Source organism: Sander lucioperca, chromosome 10, assembly GCF_008315115.2.
Source record: "Sander lucioperca isolate FBNREF2018 chromosome 10, SLUC_FBN_1.2, whole genome shotgun sequence".
Classification (NCBI taxonomy): Eukaryota; Metazoa; Chordata; class Actinopteri; order Perciformes; family Percidae; genus Sander; species Sander lucioperca.
The window spans coordinates 25,937,540-25,959,901 of record NC_050182.1 but is presented as its reverse complement, the minus strand read 5'-3'; the positions used below and the strand labels follow the sequence as shown (position 1 = coordinate 25,959,901).

At 41.3% G+C, this 22,362-nt stretch overlaps 2 protein-coding genes across 5 annotated transcripts; one reads left to right on the top strand and one right to left on the bottom strand.

The window, feature by feature from the left end:
* Nucleotides 1-1,976: 1,976 nt before the first annotated feature.
* slc50a1 (solute carrier family 50 member 1) lies at nucleotides 1,977-6,830 on the top strand. Its single transcript, XM_031299316.2, has 6 exons — nucleotides 1,977-2,217; nucleotides 2,467-2,544; nucleotides 2,693-2,816; nucleotides 2,930-3,091; nucleotides 5,583-5,702; nucleotides 5,826-6,830. The coding sequence occupies exons 1-6, from the start codon at nucleotides 2,150-2,152 to the stop codon at nucleotides 5,931-5,933; spliced, it is 660 nt and encodes a 219-aa protein (XP_031155176.1). The 5' UTR covers nucleotides 1,977-2,149; the 3' UTR covers nucleotides 5,934-6,830.
* Nucleotides 6,831-12,463: 5,633 nt separating this feature from the next.
* On the bottom strand, nucleotides 12,464-22,270 carry trim46a (tripartite motif containing 46a). 4 transcript variants are annotated; one of them, XM_031299317.1, is made up of 12 exons: nucleotides 21,915-22,270; nucleotides 20,770-21,028; nucleotides 19,993-20,143; nucleotides 18,946-19,144; nucleotides 18,714-18,860; nucleotides 18,543-18,638; nucleotides 17,741-17,994; nucleotides 17,517-17,638; nucleotides 17,084-17,413; nucleotides 15,945-16,174; nucleotides 15,742-15,809; nucleotides 12,464-14,393 (listed from the first exon to the last, which is right to left on the bottom strand). In XM_031299317.1, exons 1-12 carry the CDS (start codon nucleotides 21,972-21,974, stop codon nucleotides 13,946-13,948), a joined length of 2,364 nt encoding a protein of 787 aa, XP_031155177.1. In that variant the 5' UTR covers nucleotides 21,975-22,270; the 3' UTR covers nucleotides 12,464-13,945. The 4 variants fall into 4 exon arrangements, with proteins under 4 accessions (XP_031155177.1, XP_031155179.1, XP_035861961.1 ...); XM_031299319.2 differs by lacking the exons at nucleotides 12,464-14,393; nucleotides 15,742-15,809 and adding an exon at nucleotides 16,604-16,689 and having other exon boundaries at nucleotides 15,951-16,174; XM_036006068.1 differs by lacking the exons at nucleotides 12,464-14,393; nucleotides 15,742-15,809; nucleotides 15,945-16,174 and adding exons at nucleotides 16,183-16,340; nucleotides 16,604-16,689.
* Between the last annotated feature and the right edge of the window lie 92 nt (nucleotides 22,271-22,362).

Sequence of the window (22,362 nt, the reverse complement as noted above, 5' to 3'; positions counted from 1 at the left end):
ATCTTAATCTGCTATATAAGCAATGTGGTCGAGCAAAAGCATTATAAAAAATGCACTTCAGAATTGTACTTAAGTAGCCTAGAGTACTTCAGTAAAAACACAATTACAGTAGGCCTACTTCTTTCTCTGACGATTGACCATTAAAATAATGAGTGTACTTGTTATATATATTTGAGAATTTTAAATGACTGGGTATATAGACGATTCATTATTATATTACATTTCAAATATGTTTGAAAGGACAAATGGTACCTAAATATGTAGACATTTTGTATAAAGCACTTTTGTGCATTTAAAGGACCTTGAAGAACTTTACTTAAAAATCACTGTCACAAAAAGAAAAGGAACCTAGAGACAAAAGAGCATCTATGTAGAAATGACATTAAAAAATAATGACATTAAAGATGAAGTGAAAAAAATGAAATGTCAAACTGATGCAAAAAAAAAAAATGTAAAAGGCAGAACAAAAAGAAAATAGAGGAGAAGAAGGGAGAACATTATACATCACAGTTTGTTAAAGGTCAAGTTTGAGAGAGTTTTGAAAAGTGTAAGTCAAAAAAGGGTCCGTGCTAAGAGCTTCACAGCGATGAGGCTGCACCGCTGGAAGGCTCATCCACCGGCGCTGGTGCTCGGTCCTGACAGCTGGACACAGGAGGGAGGAGTCGGCTGATCAGAGGCTCCCTGATGCTGGGGGAGGTAAGAGAGGTAAGTTAATAAGCACTTTTTAGATGATTAGCATGAAATTCACCTGAACTTTGCCAAATGGGAAGGCGGCGGTAATTTAAGGTTCTAATTTACAACTTGAAATATGAATCCTCATCTCAAATGCTGGATGTAATATCCATGAAATGACACTCTGTGGCCTGAATGGTCCACTGACTAGTTGAAAAATGATATATGGAATGAAATAAATCAAATTACACTGATGCACCCCATTACAGTGTGTTTTTGATTGTCATTTTAAACAGTAAAATCATTGCATTGTTCATTTTGAAAATCCACAGTCTGCCGGTAACACTAGGCGAATAACTGGAAGAATGGTGAAATAAGATTCTCTTCCTAAAAGTTGTGATGATATAAACCAGTGGTTTCCAGCGTTTTTGGCTTGTGACCCCTTAAAACAAAGCTTTGTCTGCTTGTGACATATTGGCCAATTCAACAAATTCAAGTGAGTGACATTTTTTCTTATGACATTGTTTAACTGGAATACTTGTAGGGGGCCTTATGATGTGATGATGTAACAATATCCAGTTATTCACAAGAACAAAGGAAAGACCACCAAGTCTGAATTGTATTTCTTCTGATTTCCTATTCTGTTAAAGGAGTACACCAGCAATTGAGTATTGCACTTCCATAAGGTTGGGATCTCACAAAGGATTGATTAAAACAAGAACCAAGAAAATCAAATAATGCAACTCAAAACCGTCTTTTGCTTTACTTCTTTCGAATTCCACACCTCATATTTGCAACACAGGCTTTGCTATAAAGTAAGGGAAGTAAGGCATTCATTCACACATTACATGTAAACATGTTTATAACACAATATAGTAGGCCTACAAACTGAAATCAACTTTTTTTTTAGCGTGTGGTTTTCTTTATTTTTTAACTCTGTAAAGTGTCTCTGAGTATTATATAAGTGCTATATAAATAAAATGTGTTTTCATTATTATTAAACCCACACCTTTTTTGACTCCAGCTACTTTTGAGAAATGCTTCAGTCAGTTTATCTCGCCTCTTTTTCTCTGTTTGTTATGTGATTTGTAAGTAAGACCACTACATTTTAGGATGAATAACGTGCTATCCCAGCACGGTCCCCATCCATCACACTGAGGTCAAATTCTATCTGCCAGCTCCATGGATGTATTACCAGCCTACTGAACCTTCCAAATTCTTTCAACGTGATGACGTAACACGCGACGTCTACTTTCGTTTCAGCACCCTATTGGAGCAAATCCTTATCACATAGCCAATCAGAGCGCAGAAACACGGAGCACAGTGATTGCAAACACGGAAATAATGCAGTGCGATACATCCGCGTAGTTATGTTCCAGGTTTAATTGCATGCAATTTAAGCATCCGTGTTTAAAAGCAGACATTGCACGTGAAACACATAACCGACTAGTGTGTTAGACTTTTCTTCTCTTGTTCGATGGATTTATTGCAGCTTCTGTCATGGGCCTGCATCGTGTTCACGGTCGGGATGTTCTCGACTGGACTGTAAGTTGAATTGCTTATATGTCATGGTCCATTCTCATTTCTTACTACTATTTGTTACTTGGTTGGTAGGAAACATGAGGACAGTAAGATGAGTTTTCTGACAGCCACAGTGATGGTAACGTTAACTTGTGAAGGAATCTGTGTTGACTGTTTCTCTCCACTTGTGTGTGTGTGTGTGTGTGTGTGTGTGTGTGTGTGTGTGTGTGTGTGTGTGCGTGTGCGCGCCCCCGTGCCCGTGTGTGCTTCTAGGACCGACCTGAAGAAGATGAGAGAATCAAAAAATGCTGACAATATCCAGTTTCTCCCTTTCCTCACCACATGTCTTAAGTAAGTGTGTGTGTGTGTGTGTGTGTGTGTGTGTGTGTGTGTGTGTGTGTGTGTGTGCAGTCCTTCCAATCCTATGATCAGTTGTTCAGTAGCATTGTTTTTCCTGTTGTCCTGGTCTGCACATCTAATGTGTGTCTTGTTTCCATAGTAACCTGGGCTGGTTGTATTATGGGATTCTGAAGAACGATCAGACCATTGTCCTGGTCAACATTATCGGAGCTCTACTCCAGATCCTCTACATCATCGTATACCTCCACTACACAAAACAAAAGGTCAGGAAGGAATCGTAGACGGAGGCCACTCAGGTCAGATCCATTATTTGAGTTTGATGTGTGCACATGCCTGTCTCTCAGCACCTCTATATGTTTGTGTGTGTTTGTTTCAGAGGCTGATGATGGTCCAGACTCTAGCGGCAGGGATGGTGCTGACCTGCGGTTGGTTCTACTTCACCACGTTTCTTCCTGAGGGAGACACTCGGCTTAGCCAGCTGGGCCTCACCTGCAGCGTGTTCACCGTCAGCATGTACCTGTCCCCACTCACCGACCTGGTACATGCTCACATGCATTACAGACAAACACAACATGCAGACTGCATGAAAAGTCAAATGAAAAATATGCAGTACTCTATACTATACTTCTATTGGATAACTTAAGTTACTAGTTAGTTTGCAGATTCAGATTAATAATACAAAATATAATCAACAAATAATGATGATGATGTATCATTATAGGTTAAGAGAGGGGTAAAACTTTCTTGGTCTCCGGGGGAAATTCCCAAGCTACCTGGCAGTATATAAACTAATTAAAATTCGCTCCATGTTTACAAGCTGCAACATTAAAGTGATGAACACATTAATGCATAAATAATTATAATCCAGTAATATAATATACATGACTATGAGTACTTTTACTTTTGGTACTTTAAGTATAGTTTGATGTTAATATTTTTGTAGTTTTACTCAAGTAAAATTTAGTTACTTACAACAGAGTATTTCTACACTGTAGTATTGCTACTTTGACTTAATATTTGAGTACTTCTTCCACTCCTGGTGCTAATAAGAATATTATCAAAGTGAGAGAAGTGATGAAACGATTACAAGCTTAGACAGATGTATTAACACTTCTGTCTTTAAAGTAGGGTTGGGTATCGTTTGGGTTTTTTCCGATACCGGTGCTAAATCGATACTTTTAAAACGGTGCCGGTGCCTAAACGGTGCCTGAATCGAAATATATATAATATATTTATAATGTATATAATATAAAATATAAAAAAGGAGCACAAAACAGTTGGCGACATTAAAGAACGGCTTGTTTATTGCTAAGGCCATATGGTCAAAATTAAATGATTGATAACAATAACTTATAACAATGACTTATTTCACCAGTAAATTGCTGGTAAACGACAAAAAAACAAGCACCAGATGGGAAAAGGGTATTTTACAATAACTTAAAATGCACCACAAGGCTGGCGAGTTTCAAGTGAACGCACCGTCTGTGTCAGACTGTTACGTCCGGTGTTGGAATCCTCTACAGGGAAATACAGTCACACTTTTTACCGCTTAACGTAAGCTGTCAGCATTTTAACCATTGTGTTTAATCCAGCTACTAGCTAACGGTAACGTAGCGTCCTGTCAGGCACTGAAATGAGGAACCGAAATTTTCGTTCTTATTCGGTCTCGTTACTACCGTTTATGTCGGAACTGGTGCCCTATTGGCACCGTATTTCGGTACCCAACCCTCCTTTAAAGTCATTTATAAAGCTAAAATGCATAACGTTCACTAATAGAGATTTAATGCTTTTCTATATTTCATATCACAGTTAATTGCTTGTTCATACAGTATATCACATATTGGTTGCTATGCTCATCACAGTTCATATACACTACACAATATCCACGTCAACAGACACAGCTGTAAGCACATTCAGTCTTCGTTTCTGACCGCATGCCTAACTGAACTTCTGCACAGACAGCAGGCAGAATCTGTTCAGTTCAGTGTCATGTCAACTCTGCACGTGCAGTTATTTACCAGTGAAGGAATAAATACCCTGTTTTCTCTCTTTCCTTTGTCTCTTTTTGTCATCTTGTCGCTCTGTCTACTATCCTGTTTGTCTCCTTCCCTCCATCTGCCTCACAGCCCCGAATGACCCATCAGTCAGTTTCCTGCCTTTCTTTCCCTCATCTGTGTCTTCCTGTTATTCTCGTTCTCTGTCTGTTTGTGCCCTATCCCCTTGGTTACATTATGTTTTCTCCTTACGTGTTACATAATTTTATGTCGGCACTTATTATTCCAATTCCAACATTGGAAGTGTGTGGGGGTAAGAGGATTTCAGAAGCTGTTTGACCATCTGACAAGTACTTCTGCTGAAGTATACCGGCACCTTAATGCTGCTTATTATTTGATTTCTTTTTTTTTTTTTCAATTTGGAGGCAGCAGAACAAGCTGTAAACACAACATTGACATATTATCACCTTTTTATGAAGTTCTTATGGCAAATGTATTAGCAAACGCTTGCCTATTTACACATCCAGCAGACACAGAGCAACATAAGCCTTTATTTGGTGTTGTGTTTCTGGCCACCTGACATATGCACTTCTAATATTAACTCTCTTTTTAGCTCTCTTTTTGGTCTTCACCAACTCCTGAGGGAAATATCTGGCTCCTTAGCTGCTAAATTCTCTGTTATGTTATGCATCAGCACATCGCTAACTTTGTCTCTCTGCTGTTTGTTGCTGAGCAGGTAGCGTACATTGGGTTTATCAGTTTTTTTGTGCTGAAAACAGCTGCATGCTGCAAGCAAGGATGATGAGGGCAATGAAAGTAACCCAAAACAATGAAGTTGTAGCCTTAAGATGCTAAATTGCTCTGTAGTGATGGGGGGGGGGGACTGCAGAGTCGTGGTAATTCTGTTTGTCACTAGCTGCTAGCATGGCTGTAGACTTGTTCAATTAAATTCATTAATTTTAATTAAAGCAGCTTTAAAGTTTTTATTTGTTAACTGATTGTTGCTATCCTCCTTTTTCTCTCTTCCCTTTTTAGGTAAAGATAGTGCGAAGTGGTGATGTGCAGTGCTTGTCCTTCCCTCTGACCGTAGCCACCTTCTTCACTTCCACCTCCTGGGTGCTGTACGGCCTCCAGCTAAACGACTCCTATATTGTGGTAAGACACAGAGAATACTGTGTGCACCTGAATCACACCTGTAACCAAGGCTTTCAACATTGTTTCTTAATTAAAATTAATGCTAGTATCCTTAATTCTTGTCCCTGATTGTGTTTATTCCAGGTTCCAAACACGCCTGGGATCTTCACCAGCCTCATCAGATTTTATCTGTTTTGGAGATTTGCGGCTGTCAATCAAAGCTCACCTTCCTTTAAGTCTATGCAGATATGATGATGTGAGGGGTGTCAGTTATGAAAATGAAAAGAGATGAAAGATCTGTTGACTCCATCGAGGGCTGCTACAGAGAGACAGTGGAGAGAAACAAACTGTCAATGGGCGACACCACTGCAAGTGGTGATAATGTCTTGTGTTTGTTGTCATTTCAGGGAGGTATATCAGTTACTCAAAAAAATGTCTTTGAATCAACAGTTTATTTTTATGCAGTTATTTGTTAAACCTGTGTCTCCTCTCCATGTCCTTCAAGTGCCTTCTGTTAGACCCTGTTTGCCATTAAAGATGAATGGCATTTACTGATCTACCAACATGTCAGGAGACTTGCAATCTGTTCACAATCCAGTGAATTGGATTTAATCTTCCTCACCTCATACTAGCCAAAGATTTTGTGGAGTTGTAACTTGCTGGTTGCTGGTTTCATATATTTCCCTGATGTGGCAATGGTGATTTCATATCCCTTTTAGAGTTGGTACTCATGCTTCTGTTTCACAGTGCAGACAGAATATTGAGTCATATGAGTGGCAGTAAGTTATATTTGTTCAGAATTGTTTTCTATATATCTTTTTGATACAAAGTGTGTATGTTGGCTTATGTCCAACATCAGACATTGTCTACTTGTATTGCTAATGCTTTTTTATACGCAATTGTATAAGAGATTAAATAAAATAAGAAAATAAATTAACACCATAGGGTTTGTTTACAAGAATGAATGATGTTTATTTTTCTAGTGGCTGGTTGTCATGGGTAATAGTCTCGCTTGTCTCATTATTATCTATAATAAGGACATATGTTATGCAAATGAAACCGCTGACTGTCAGTGCTGACTCACTCACTTGTAAAGGATGTAAGATCTTTAAAGGTTTCCTGTAAATACATTTTTACCATAACTATCAATGACTTTTATTTGCTGATTGCTTGTTAGGTTGTGAACATGGTGGACATGAACAATGTTTTTGGCTCAGCAAAGTGAGAAAGCTGCACTTAACCCTTTGAAGTAGCAAGATTTGTGCTGGAGGTTTTGTTTTGGACACAGTAATGAGCTTATATGATGATGTGTGGAGATAAGCGTGTGTGTGATTGTGGTGGTTGTGTAAGAAGAGACAAAAGCCTGTTTGATGGTGCAGCAGTGTGAATAAGCTTGTTTGTGCAAGTGTGTTGATACAGAGAGGCCAGTGGTGGGAAAGGCCACGCCAGAGGTTCTCATCCCGTGTGTGTGTGTTACATTGGCCTCTTTTCCTGAGCTCAAAGAGCCTGCCCCTGACAGAGAACACAGACACAACACAGTATTGTGCTGGAAATGAGTGTTGTGTAGAAAAAAAACTAAGCTGAGAGGACTGGAGGTGGGAGATAAATGAGCTACAGTTGAAAGCGGGAACAAGAAAGAAAAGGTGACACATTTGAGCAGGAGATGAGAAGAAAAAGAAAGAAGAAAAGAATTCCAAGGAGAAATTTAGGTTTGGCTTGTTGTATAGTTCTGTTGTAACATGAGTATAATAAAACAAGTCTACAGCCATGCTAGCAGCTAGCTTTAGGCTGTACTTATGTGCAATGGTGATTTGAGCTTAATGCTAACATCAGCATACTAATGCTCAGTGACAACTCTACAGCTCTAACATGCTGTTTAGCAGGTAAAATGTTTACCATGTTCACCGTCTTAATTTATGGCATTAGCATGCTAACATTAGCTAATTAGCACCAAGAAATAATAGTAAATGAGTCCAGGGGAAGATAAGGAAGTATTGGGTGTCCATTCTTCTAGAGAAAATAGACAGACAATATGGTTGGAGGGACAAGGAGTCAGATAGACTAACCAGACACACCCCTCATTCGGCTTTGTGAAGAGACAACGTGGTTTGTGTTAGGCAGGAAATCAAAGCAGGGTCCTTATACGCTGATGTGTACATGTCTGTCTTTGTTCGACAGCCAAATAGTGACACGGGGCGTATATTGTGTACATGAGTGTGTGTGGAGGAGTAGGGGGTGCTGGGTAATCAGCTGAACAATGAGTACAACTCACAAACAGGATCCCTCTGTTTCCTGAAGTAGATACTGTCTCCTTAAACAACACACACACACACACACACACACACACAAGCTGACTCTTGTACTTTTGCACACATCCTTGAAGGCATACACATATTGTTTGTACACTATGTTGTGTCTTACAAAGACACGCCCACAATATTTCCCCCACAAACACCATGTGTGCATTCAGATGTCTATTTTTGTCATTATGAGCAAATTCTGATATATGGGTCTTGTTTCCCCTCATAATTACACACAACAAAGTCTTTGCTAACATGCAGTTTGCAGCCAGACAGTGTGCATACTCAGCATATAAACACACAGAATACACACAGCACGCTGGGGGGCAGTCAGCAGCCTTTGCACTTTCTGCCATCAGTAAAAGCACACCTGTCCCAGCTGCTGTTCTGAAGAGAACAAGAGGGAAAGAAGGAATGTGCTTCTCTCAGTTTTCCTGTCAGTCCCTCACCCTTCCCAGCCATCTCCGTTGCTATCCTCCTTATCTAATTATTCGTATGGTCATCTCCTCTTCTCACACACTGTCATATAATTTATTTATTTCTCATTGTGTTTTTCTTTACCTTTTCCCAAATCATATATCTTACTCATATCTTCTTACACCCTCTCTTTCTCAACGTATCAGTCTCCTTCACCTTTCATTCCTCCAAAATGACATGGTGGTCCCGCAGTCCTGCTCCTACACTTATAAAATAGTCACACTTCCACTGCCATGTTTTGTACACTCAGGTAATCTGCAGCGATAATCAGGTCTGTCTTGTATAACTGTCAGTCAGTCTGAGATTTATATAGATTTTATAGGCAGAAGAGAGAGGGGGAGCAACACAAGCTTTTTCACATTCAAGCTCTTTTGATATGTAGCAGATTGCACTGACTGATTACACATAGAAGTCCCCAATTAACATTTATACTGAAGCTTTCTATCATAGCTATTTATTGGTATGCATGTACATTATATGCATGCATGCACTCCCTTGTTTGTAAATGCAGCTGCTGCTGTAGGTATTTACGCAGAGTCGTGTGCAGGGAGTAGCAAGTGGCCATCTATTCCCAGCTTTACCAGCTCCTCCACCTTTGTTTTTCTTTTCTAATCAGCATTTCTTTTCTCCTCACAGCACAGCTGATGGGCTGCATGGTGTATTTCTCATACACACACAAAAAGGATGGGACTTCTTTTATTATTACCAGTTGGTGCTGAAAGACCTTTGCTCTGTACAGAAATAAATTTACACACAACCCTTCGGTGTGTCCTAAGGGCTGTATTGTGTGGTTCAGTATGTCCTATCAGTCTCCCAGATTCCTCCTTCCTCTTCTTCTTTCTCCCTTTGCTTCTGCCGCCCTTCAGAATAGGAACAGTGAGTGAAGTGATATGTATGTGGACAGCTAGTCATTAAGCTGTCAGAGGACAGCCTCTGGACCAAAACACTGTCAGCACCAATGAACATACACATTTCACCTTTGATATAAATCATTTGTCAGGTATCCTATTAGAGATTCTGAGACTGCATTTGACACACTGGACCCAACAACAGCATTACATGTGTCAAGCACAAAGTTTAATTTTACTGGCCTTTAAAGTGAAATGAATACATTTTCATTAAACTAAAACGTATTCTTGGTGATGTTCTATAAATCATTTCTAATACTTAGTATAGTAAATACAGCCGCAAAGCAGGCTATAGTTGTGAAGAATACATCAAAAATCAAGCCAAACAGGTGGTGCAGTGCAGTTAAGGACTTAATGGAGAGTTAATGTTTTTCTAGTCTAAGAATGATACACACACACATAAATACTCACAGAGCGTGAGGAGCTTTTGGTCCTGTCTGATCATGCTTTTTCACTTTGGCATCCATCCAGAACACACACATGCGGTGGATTTGTGTGTACATGGAAGTGTTTTGAATGGCAACCATGTAAAGTGGATTTGGATTTGATTGCATGGGTGTGTGTGTGTAGATTTCAGTGCAGTGACACACAAAAATGTTTCTTGTTGATGTTCACAAACCTCTGCGAGCAGCGAACATCCATTTTGTTTGACAGTTTTACAGACAGAAAAAGAGTAGACCATAGTTGGAACATGTAAAGTTACTCGGGGGCTGAAATGTTGGCGGAAAGGTGTGTGTGTGTGTGTGTGTGTGTGTGTGTGTGTGTGTGTGTGTGTGTGTGTGTGTGTGCGTGCGTGCGTGTGCGCGCGCGCGCATGCGTAGGACATACACGTCTGCTGTAATGTGCAGAGGTGCTGAGGAAAGACAGGAGACACAGCTGTTCAGGGGACTTGGAGTCTGTGCTTGCATTAGCAAACATTTCTGCAGCTTCCTGCACTGTATGCACATTTGAAAGTTTGCTACATCTCATTGCGTGTGGTTATGGAACTTATTCTGCATGGCACTCACATTTTTGTGAGTTTTTTTCGCATTTTTGCTTCTGTCAACTCCAACACATGAAACAAAGCTTTATTGGCTGTTCAAATACAGTTTCACCCCAGGTTACTCAGAACAATCGACAGGTTTCATAAAAAACTGTAGATAATAATTATAAAAAGATAATGTACATGAAATATTTGAGAGACAGCATAAGTAAAATATATTTTATTCCATCGTCATCTGTATTCATTGAGATTTTAAGGTTTTCCTCATTATTGTTATGTACTGTAGTTTAGTTGCTTATTCGTCTTATCCTCAGACAACCGATGAACTCCTACATTAAAGCTCAATGGTGTTTTTTGCCCCCAACGGCTCCTTCCAGGCAGCGCTGCGACCGCTGCCTCCAAGGCACCTAACCCTAACCTTAACCCTAACCCTGACCCTAACCATAACCAGTGCCTAATCCTAGTGCCTCTCAGGCAGCGCTGCCTGGAAGGAGCCGTTGGGGGCAAAAAACACCGATAAACTACATGAAATCATCTTACAAGAACATGCTTCACTACAAAAATCTGTTGCGTGCAAACACACAGACAAACACGGGCTTAACTTTTGTGGGGAGGAGTTCTGTCAGGTAAACAAGTGTAAACTAAATTGAGCTGTAGCTTAGAAATAAAGCAACCACCAGAGCCCCAAGTAGGCCTAGGTGTAATTAGGACTAGAGATAACACCTTAGTAAAATACTTTTTTCAATGGCACATCTTGATTTAAAGTTTGTGTTAATAGTAATAGTGGGGACCAATATGATGTTAATGTAGTTTGTTCTGTAGGAAGTTTCTCTGTCTATATTCTGTCACTGTTTGTATGTGTGTGGTGAAAATGCATTAGCTAGTAGTAGCTAATTATAATAATATAATATAAAGTGTAATTCATATGCGACACTCCAGAACTTTGATGCATTATGTCAAGGAACTGAACTGATAATGAGCTACCTGTAGCCTGTGTACACTATAATTAAAGTTGATTTATATGCATTGTCAGTAACAAATACATAGGTACAAAAATTTGGGGGGAAAAGAAAGAGGAACAAGGTAAGGGAGAGAAATATTCTTCCAGGTGTAACACAATATATAGCACAAAGATTGACTTAAGAGGAACCAAATAAAAGCTGTAAGCTCTTAATTTATATCTGACCTGTCATCACAGATTTGTGACCAGACAAGTCAGTGTTGACACATCATGCACCTGTAGCTGACTAACCTTTTTCACAGAAGACACAGGAAATCAGCAAAGTACAAACAATGTCGCCCCCTAATGGTAAATGATTATTATTGAATACTCCAGCAGCAGACAGGTCATACTTACAGAGAGCTCCAACATTGGGTTTGATTGCAACAGCTCCCTGTTGATGTCAAAAGACAAAGACAAATGCACAACCATTCTGGTGTTACACAATATCTGAACTTCTTTACCTTTGTCACGGTCTGGGTAATAATAGCCTTCTTAAAACAATGTTCTACTACTACCAGTCCAACTGGCTCACATATGCCTACTGAACCGCCCCTTCTCTCACCTTGTCTTCTGCTCACATAATACAGCTGTTGTGCTCTTAGTCTGCCTCTTTCTGTTGCAGTCTTTCTGTATATGGTATTGTAAGGTGTGTCTTGGCTCTGTACAAAATAGGTGATTAAGAGCACGCTTGCCCTTACATGCAGGCGTGCCCCACGCACTCAGAGAGAGTGTTTCCATGACATTTAAACATGGAGAGTCTGTTTTCATTAATCCTTTCTAGAACACTGCTGTTTACAATCAATCAAAATGTGACAACTTCGTAGCTGACTGTTGCATTTGACTAAAACGTGTTTATCATTCTGGCTGTAGGGTGGGAAAATGACCAGCTATGATGAAAATAAAAGCGTCCTCTGTGACTCAGTTAAAAGCCTGTCAGACATACAAAACAGGAAGACATGCACTAATGAAAAGGTTTCTGACTTAATTGTATCAGGTGAAGGAAGTTATGAGTGATATTATTCAGAAAAAAGGGGATAGCTCTTGTTTTCAACAGCAGGGGAAAGACATCACAGCATTTACTGGTTATTATTTGACAGAGTGACTCCATTGCGTTACAGTTATCAGTCATTTATTTTCTCATGACAAGATAGAAACATTCTGCCAGCCAAGGCGAAATCTAAATGAAGAGATTCTGATGCTACAGTCTAAAGTCATTCAAGTGCTGTGCTGTAACACAAGTAGAGTCTAGACACATCATTAAAGACAGGACACACGCACGCACGCACACACACACACACACACACACACACACACACACACACACACACACACACACACACACACACACACACACACAGAATCAGAGAGCATTAAAGTCACAGCCAGAGTTCACATACAAATACATACACACCAGAAAATCATATTATATATCAAAATACAGTCGGAGACAGATTTGAAAATATTAGAATATCTCTTGCACTAAGACTATTCTCTTACATTCCCCAAACATAACATTGAATCAGCCTAGTCAATAAGTACACGAGCTACTGTCAGTTGCAGTAGCAAAAACAAAATCTATTAAAAAAAAGTCAACAAGAGTTCATAAAATAGACCTCTTCTCATAGGCTACTTCATCCATCCACTTCCTTTAACGTCACATCTCATCATTAATATCACTCAAACATCACACTTTAAAACTGGACAAGTAGGCCATCTGCATTTCTGCATCTCCATGTATTCACATGTTATGAAGTCAGCATTATTCTGCAGAACCTTTTTTTCACTTTAATATCTTTTCTGAAAACACTGAGGCAACTGTGAGCGTGTTCACCCAGCTGAAATGCCACAAGTTCTTTTTGAAATGCAAAAACAGCGACTATATAAAATACCACCTTGGACTGTTTAGACACCAAGACACGTCATCCTGACGTGAGCCAGCAGAACGTTAGAATTCAACAACTGGAGAACATTCACATTCTCTAAGTCTAAATTATATACACATCGTTAACACTTGTTGAGGCTACATAAAAAAAGAAGATACAGTATAAAATTAGACATACAGTACGTACTGAGGTGCTTTACGCAGTGACAGTCAGTTATCTGCATATATGTAATTTATGAATCCTAGTCACACTTGCATGCAACTTTTGTTATCCAGTCATTCTGGGACAAATTAAGACAAGTGTAAAAGGAGGGCAGATTTTTACTTACATTGCAAACAGATTTTATCTGTTATAAAGGTGTTTTACTCAGAATTCTGCATAGTCTAAAATTACTTCAGCCATCTTTATATGAGTATTGCAAAATTAAAAAAGATAAAAAGCAACAACAAAAACAAAAAAAGAGATTTAATATTCAGGCCAAAAGTACAAATGCAAAAGAACATCAGATATTTATATTCGGTTCTCAACAATCATATTGAGAGGAAAAATGTAACCCAGCAGTGACAGTTCAATGAAGTATCAAAGTTTCATAGGATCAAGGCAATTCATTATCAACTCACATTTAATATAAACCACCTTTAACTCTACAGACAGGAGAAAAACTTTGATTGCCGAGTGAACTGTGCCCTTGAACTCCTGTCTCACCACAATTTATTTGCTGAGATTTGTTGCACATGTTTGGATAGTTACCCTCCGTGGTGGCGGCTCCTCAATGTTTCGACTGGCTACAAGGTCCTGCAGCTGCAGGGCCCCTCCGCCGATGAAGCAGAAGGCCGGACACACTGGAGCGGAACAGTCCATGTGTCCCTCCCACAGGATCCGCAACGAGTGGGCATCATAAAAGGTGACACGTCCTTTGTCACAGTCCAGACACACTCCCAGTCGGGGTGGCAGAGGAGCCGTATGAGGGTGAGGCAGGTTGCTATGGCTGCTACCGTGGGAGTGCACTCCCCCATGGCTATGGCTGTCCCCCTGGCTCTGAGTGTGACCATGTCCTTGAGGAAGCAGGATCTTGCCCATGCCCATTGTGAGGAAGCAGAAGGGAGGAGAGTCCTGGCCATCCTCTGCCCCACTGTCATGGCCACTGTCTGGGTCGCAGCTGGGGGGAGGCAGAGGGAAGGAGATGATTAGGCTGTACAAAAGAAAAACTAAGCAAAGGAGGAAAATGTAACTAATGTAAAAAAAAAGTTTGAATACAGTAGGAGATTTTTGCAACTGCAAAAAAAATCACTCAAAGCTATATAGAAAACAGTAATATAGTGATATTATCAGAGAATGGTCTGAGTCTGTCCTCTAGCAACATGCAAATTTCACTTCCGGGATTGCTCCGGGATGTCCGGGATTTTCGGATGACCCGTTACCTTCCACTTTCTTTGTGTTGGCATTTTAAACTCCGGTGGATTTATGAGGACTATGGTTACCTGCTCCTCAGAGGCCTGTTGCACAAAAGTAGAATGAAGAAATCCAGGATAACTGGAATATCCCGGCTTAATCCCTTATCCTGGTTTTGTGCAACAGGCCTCAGATCTCTGCAGGGTAAATCCAGACAGCTAACTAGACTATCTGTGGAATCTGAGTTTTCTGTTGCACGACTAAAACAACCTTTAAACGTACACATGTTCCACCAAAACAAGTTCCTTCCCGAGGTTATTTGCAGCGGCACCGTGGCTCCGCTTGGCGCTTAGCACCGCCCAAGACGATTGTGATTGGTTTAAAGAAATGCCAATAAACCAGACCACAATTTCAATTTCACAATTTTCTCCCATCCTGGAATGTTGTGTGGACTCGCCAGACAAGGCCTGGCACACCTAACCACAGCTCTGTTGGAACCCTCTGCTGGACCTCTTAAAGTACTACATACTATGAGTTTGTATATTTGCAGTATTCTTATGCAAATTTAGTGTGTGAAGACTATGAGTGTGCATGATTATGACATTACAGATCATGTAGTCATGAGACACTCAAAACAATCTAATATTTTAGATGAACAATGGATCAAATGACTACATGTAAAGTGAGAAGGTTCGCTCCAAGGGATTAACCCACATTGAAGTATCTTCTGACCGACCCTGCATTTCCCCCCTCAGCTCTTTTAGATCAGTCTCACCACTGTTATCAACCCTGTTTCCAGCAGCAGCAGGTAATGTTATGTCAATGTTGTGTTTCCAGGTTGTTCCACTGCCCCGAGTAGCCACAAATCCATTAAAATCCATCAATTAATGCTGCTTTAAGTATGTAGAAAGTAACAATTCTGGCATGGCTCCTAACCCTCTGTATAGGGGTTTGTCTTACATCATCAAGAGTTCTTTCAATCAGTGGCAAGAGGTCATTCCCATACATATCAGCATTTATGGTTCAGTGCATTATACTTGTTGTCATAAGAAACAAAAATCGGTCTTATGTTATCACTTATTAGTCTATATTTAAGAAGAGTGTGATTTAGTTACCGAGGGCTGGCCATGTCCTGAGGGAGATGAAACCACTCTTGTAGCTTAGCCTCCTGCCCTACTCCCACCTGCAAGACAGAGAATCAGAAAGACAGAAATCTTTGGTCACATCCATTTTGAGTCAGCATATAAAGTAAAGCTGATTCCATATATACAATGCATTATAAAAACTAAACCAACTGACCAACAAGCATCCCTCTCACCTTTACCAGGTAGGAGCCAGGCTCCACAGAGCATGCCCAGTAGTGTCTGCCTTGAGTGACAGACAAGTCGGCCACCAGCAGGTCAGAAGTTAAGTGGCAGGAAGTGAGTGTGCGATTGGCGGCCTGCAGGAGGGAGAGGCCTGGCACACTGCGGGCGTAGGTTTGGCCTCTGCCCAATGCCAGCCTGTCAGCGTGCAACCCCCAGCGTGAGTCCAAGGAGAAACTCAACACTGAGAGGATGGGAAAAGGAGGCATACCAGGAAGGAAAGGAGGGGTGAAGAGGGAGAGAGATGGCAAGGAAGGTAACAGAAAGGAGTCAGGAGGGAGGAGGGGTTAGATCCTGAAGCTGAAGCAGTCAGGCTACAGCAAGTCTGAACGCATAATGGAATAAAAGAGCTAAAGAAGAGTGGGAGGAGAACACATAACAAGAGCCAGATCAAGAGAACATGTGTGTTCAAGAGGAAAAGTAGGACGAAGTGGCTTTAGCAGGAGGAGGAAACGTGAGAAACAGAGTAAAGGTAACAATCACTCTATCTACATATTGTTTCCACTGATCTGGTTTTGTGAAGGAATGACTATGTAGAATATCAGCAAAAGGGAACAATGGACAATATAAAGGACCAATACATCATTTTTTTTTTTTAAAGTGCAGTACAGACCTGTAGCAAGAAAGACACAAGTGGAAAGAGTCTGACTGGGATGAAACTGGAATGTGGAATAAAAAAAGGAAGGTTTGGTGCAGAAGCTAAATTAAAAAATAAAGTGGGAATAGAGGAAATGAAGGGATGAGAGAAAAAAAATCAATATTAGTCAATCAATTGAAGAAATGACACCAATACCGGAAAAATATCCAACTTGAACACTGTATGTGCCAACAGTTTTTTCTTTGTTACCAATGCTACCAACTTGTTTTCTGAATTTTGATTTTTTTTTAAATACAATCTCGAGGCATATTACTTATTCTCAAAGCTATTTACAGTACATTTCTTTGTTATGAATTCAGTGAAGCTGCATTGGAAACAAGGAATTGCCTCATTTGTTTATAGACGAAAGATGGATAGATGTTTGTTTCTTTGTAGTGAATCAAATGTAAAAATAAAGAAATTGATCATGTAAAATAATAGATGTCCATATCTCACCAGGTGCTGGTGGAGTGTGGAGGTAAACGTCTTCACTGTACTCTCCAAACCCGGCCTTGTTGCAGCCTCTCACCCTGAGCACGTACACACTGTCTATCTGCAGTTGATCAATCACAGCATTGGTCCCTCTCACTTCATCCAGACGCAGCCATGCTGTTGCAGCATTAGGGGATCTGGTGCCGCCCCATGTGGCTGCAGCCCCTCCTGCTCGTCGCTGGTATTCGACAGAGAAGTGCCAAGCTGGGGCAGAGTCCTGAGGGAGGCGCCAGCACAAAAACAGCTCGTCATAAGCAAGTGTCTTCTGAGTGTCAATGACTGGAGCCAGTGGGGCTGTGGAGGAGACAAAGCAACAGATGCAGGTTACATTCATTTACCATAATAAAGTATAATTTCACTTTCACATGGTTCATATCACAGAAACATAGGAGCCTACCACGTATGAACTCCAAGCTGTGGATGAGCTTGACCTCTTTGGATGCATCTAGGTGAAAGTGTCTGAAAGAGGGATCGGCAGAGGGAGAGAAACACTGGAGGTTTTCTATCGCCTTCACCAGCCTGAAGAGAGAGAGACACAGAAAAAAAATAGATGTCAGAAAGCAAAATCTAATCTTATAATTCCTCCTAAATTTAAGATTCAGCTGAATAAGTGTGTGTTACCTGCTGTGAGTGACTCTGGCAGCCTGTACGAAGCAAGGTGGATCGGTCTCCTTGAGCAGCTCCTGTGTGTAGGCCATCAGGCCTGCATGCTCCAGCAGGCCTTGTCTCTCTGAGATCTGGGCAGACAGGGCATCCTCCCTCCTTCTGCGGGATCCCTCCAGAGCCAGAGCCAAAGCCCCCTGACGCTCCGCTACAGCTGCTCCCAGCTCTCGGATACAGTGGGTCAGCTGATGCAGAGCCACTGCGCTGTTCGCCTGGAGAGAGACAGAGTGGGGAGAAAGTGTTGCTGCTGAGTAAACAAACAATGACAGATTAGGAATGACAAACACAGTGACATGTCTTAGCTATTGCCAACACGTAAGTGTGTCATTGCACTAGAGCCCCAGGCCTCTAGAGGGCCCACTAATACAACATGTCCCTTTTGTTGCAGCTGTAGTTAAAGTAAAGTGGCAGGATAGGCTGGGGAACGATTCCTACTGTTCTGAAGCACAATAACAACCACTAAACTACAACTGTGTTGTTGGTCAGTGTAAAAAAAAATGTTTTTGTAAGGAAACATGGATTCAATTCCAAGACAACATACTGCTTTCAGCCTGTTATACAAAAGAAAATGAATGATTGGTTGTGTAGACCAAAGCAGAGTGTTGATATCTCGATAGAAGAATCCCTGCGAGTAGCCACGTGGGATGGTCATTTCCATTGAACCCAACGGATTATTGTAGCAGAGCCTCTAACAAATACTGTACAAAGTTACAGTATAAGGTGACACATACTTTGACAAAGCAGAGAAAGGATAGTTCACCTCCATCTGTTTGTTGGCAGCTTCCAGTTGAGTGATTTGAATCTGTATTGTCTCCTGGTTGGCCAGGATAAAGTTGACTTCCTTGTTAACCTTGTCCTGTAAGACCAAAACAAACGTTGACATTTCAAGGCTGCTAACATCCAGATCCTAACACAGTGGAAACAGACTCACCTTAAGGGCCTGGTAGGCCTGTGCTATAGGCAACACTTTGTGTCCATGGTGGACACGACGGAGCTTACAAAGTGGGCACAGTAACCTCTGGCAGTTACGGCAGTACCACTGCAGTCTCTCCTGCTCATGCTCTGTGCATGTTAGGACCTGAAGCTCAAAAGAGGATTACGGCACAATGACAATAGAAGAGAAGCTACTGTATACGATGCACAAAACACAAAAACAGACTAACCTTTGGCCGAAAGTTGTTGGTAGGTAGAATGTGTTCGTGCTGAGCTCGAGGAGTTCCCCAGGGGTGGTAGAGTTTAAAACACTCGTTGCAGAAGTTGGACTTGCAGTCAGCGCAGCCCTTAGTGGCCTCCAGAGACTGAGGAGGCTTACAGAAACCACACATGATGGCTACACTGCCCAGACTTACTGTGTGCCTGTACCTAAAGGGCACACAGGGGTACAGGGAGATAAGGGCAGGGCTAAAGCAATTCTGCAGCAGAGAAATTAGAAAGCAAGAAAGATTGAGTCCTTAAAAGTCAACAAAGGGAAGATTGAGCACATGTGAGTTTGCCCTGCTTTCTATTTAGTAGTTAGGACTAATTCACAGCCTGGCCTGGATACATCACCAGCAGCTGCCTTGTTAATGCATCCTGCGCAGTAAAACATGCACCGTCACACTTTACTGACCAACACAACCACTGTCTGGGGAGGGAGCAGCTGCACTCATCAAACTGCTGCGTGTGTAACTGGGAAACTTCAAATCCCCATAACTCGCTCTCCCCATCTCTGAACGCTTTTTACCAAAGCTGCTCCTCTCACTTTGATCTTCACTATTTGAACTGATAAGAGAAGAGGATGATTAACATTGAAGGAGGATGAGAAGTACTTCCTCAACATAACTTTGGGTAAATTGAACCATTTTGCCACAGTTGTTGTCGTACAGTACACTGCAGTTTTTGAGCTGTCCCTGCAATCTGCTCTTACGGTTAGTCTTAAATCAGGAGTAAAGGAAAGATTCATTATTGAAACTCCTTCCAGCGAATGATTTCCTGTCTCATTTATAAAGCAGTATTGACTAAGCCCTTCATTCTCTGCCTTTCTTCATTGCCTTCACTGGTAAAAAAAAATGTTTTTCTTCTAAATCCATGATTGCTTTCTTTATGATTTCTGTTAATTAGTTAAATGAAATAACACACCACAAGTCATGTTTGTGCCTGCAGCATCAGCTCTGACTACATCTGACTGTACCTGTGGCTGCTACAGTATAAACTGTAAAGTGTATGTATACCTCTCCACAATACGTTCCAGTGTGAGGTTGCGGAGGCAGTCTGTCAGGCCTTTCTCTCCGAGCTCCACGTCCTGCTGACAGGAAGAACACGGGAACAACATGGGGGGAGGGGCCGCGTCCTTCCTCCTCCGCCCTGGGTATGTCCCGCACACTGGGAAAAGGACGCAGGTGTAGAGGAGGGAAGATGAAGGAGAAAGAGACATAGAAGAGAAAAAAAGAAGAGCTCTTAGTAGTCCCTCACACACATATATATATATATATATATATATATATATATATATATATATATATATATATATATATATATATATATATATATGTATAAACAGAGCACAGTGATAATTAAAGGTAAGTTCACTATGGAGGATTAGCTAACACACACACCTGCTCGACAGATGCTTACTGCCTTTTCTGACTCCTTGGCTCTCTCTGCCTCTGTGGCCTTTGCTCTACTTAAATAAGTCATGAGATAAATGCATAAAGCCCTGGATGCACAGTAGGACACTGATGTGTCAGCTACATCACCTATGAAACTCAGATACTGACAGGACATTGGCGTCATTTTCATGCCATCATCTTTGCATTTTCAAACCATGATGTCACTCTAAGTTAATGCTGAGATCATTCAGTTTCATTTCCGAAGTGTATTGCTAGGCCACTTAAAATACTCTTCAGCTGTACCAACACACACACACACACACACACACACACACACACACACACACGCACGCACACACACACATACACATACACATAATCTCCACATCCTTTCTCCACCTGTTCTGAGGACCCGTTCCAGGCGGTCAGGGGTCCTGGGTGTAGGTTTTCGTGCCTGTCGTGGGGAGTGAGTGTTGGGTGTGGAAGCCGGTGAGTTGGGCTCTGGAGGGAGGTCTGGAGGAGGATAACCTCTTTGTACCAACACCTCAGCAGCACACAGCAGACACACACTGTGCTGGCATGGCAGAAGGATGGGCTGCTTCACCATCTCATCACACACCGGGCAACGCAGCTCCTGTTCCATACTCTTCATGTTGGACTGGAGAGGAGAGGTTCAACAAGAGAACTGAGTATGGAGTCAGATTCAATAAAGGCTGAGTCACTAGAGTAAATAAAGAATCCACTGCTCTTTACATTCTGCACCTCCTGTGACCTGGAAAAAAATAATGTATATGTGATGTGTAGGAGTCAAGAGTGAGCTGCAGCAGACACTGGTTATGTAGGCTGAGCTTGGATGTATAGAACACAGGTAGGGCAAATGAGGAGGAAAGAATACCTTTCCCTAACTTCAGGTGTTAGCCCTTAATGTGAATGGAGTCTGCTAGCTTCATCTTCCCTTTGAACACTTCAGATGTAGAATTAGCTAAGCTCTGGATACCATGGGTTGGTAACCAAGTATGACACTTGTCCAAGTGAAAATGTTCAAATCAATAAAATAAATATAGCTCTCGGTGTTAAAGTGTTAGTGGTTGTGGAGGCTTTATTCCGGTGTTATAGCTACTAAAGCTAATCGCAGCATCCCGTTTCTATGACAACGCGCATCAGCTCTGCCTTCTCGGATGCGGCCTGTAAGCATTTAAAGCTAGTCAACATATTTTGTTGATTATAATCACCAAACATCCACTACTTTATCTGCTACAACGTTTGTGGATATGTTATTTGTGGCCTTGCGTTTATGTTTCCACCCAGAGTGCCAGAGCATTACCCCAAAAGCAAACCTATCTTTGATGCCAAAATAATGCTCTAGCTAACGGAAGAAATGCCTCACATTTCATCAACACAGACGGGTCTGGAGGAAATACTGTTGTGTTAAATTGTGTTATTATACATGAAGGTGGAGGACAAAAGATGATAATGATGTCTCTTTTAAAATACACACACGTGGTTGAAATAAATAGCGTAATAAAAATGAGCGTCATACTTACACTGATGCGAACCAACGCGTCCATGATAGAGGTAAAGGTTTGTAACTCCGCTTCTGCCATGCCTCCACGATGCCAGCGCCCATGCGAGTCTATTCTGGGGGCAGTCGTACCGAGGGAAAGGCGACCCTGGGCCTTGACTGGTGAACAGTTTTGCTGTAGGTGATTTTCTGTGCTCGGTGTGTGCTGTTGCGCACACTCTGATTCTGTGCTGTCTGTCTCAAAAGCAGCGAGTCGACTCGGTGTAGAAATAGGATGGGAGGGGGGATTTGGAAAGGTCTGGTTTAGGCTATTCCCGCATTGCCTAGGAATGATTAACGTGTTAAATGAGGTCTTGGAAGTATTTTGTTACAGCAATAGCCTATAACTATTTTATTTAAATGCATATGTCACCATAATATTCCTATAATAACGTTTTTTGTTGTTGTTATAAGACTAAAATATGTTTTTT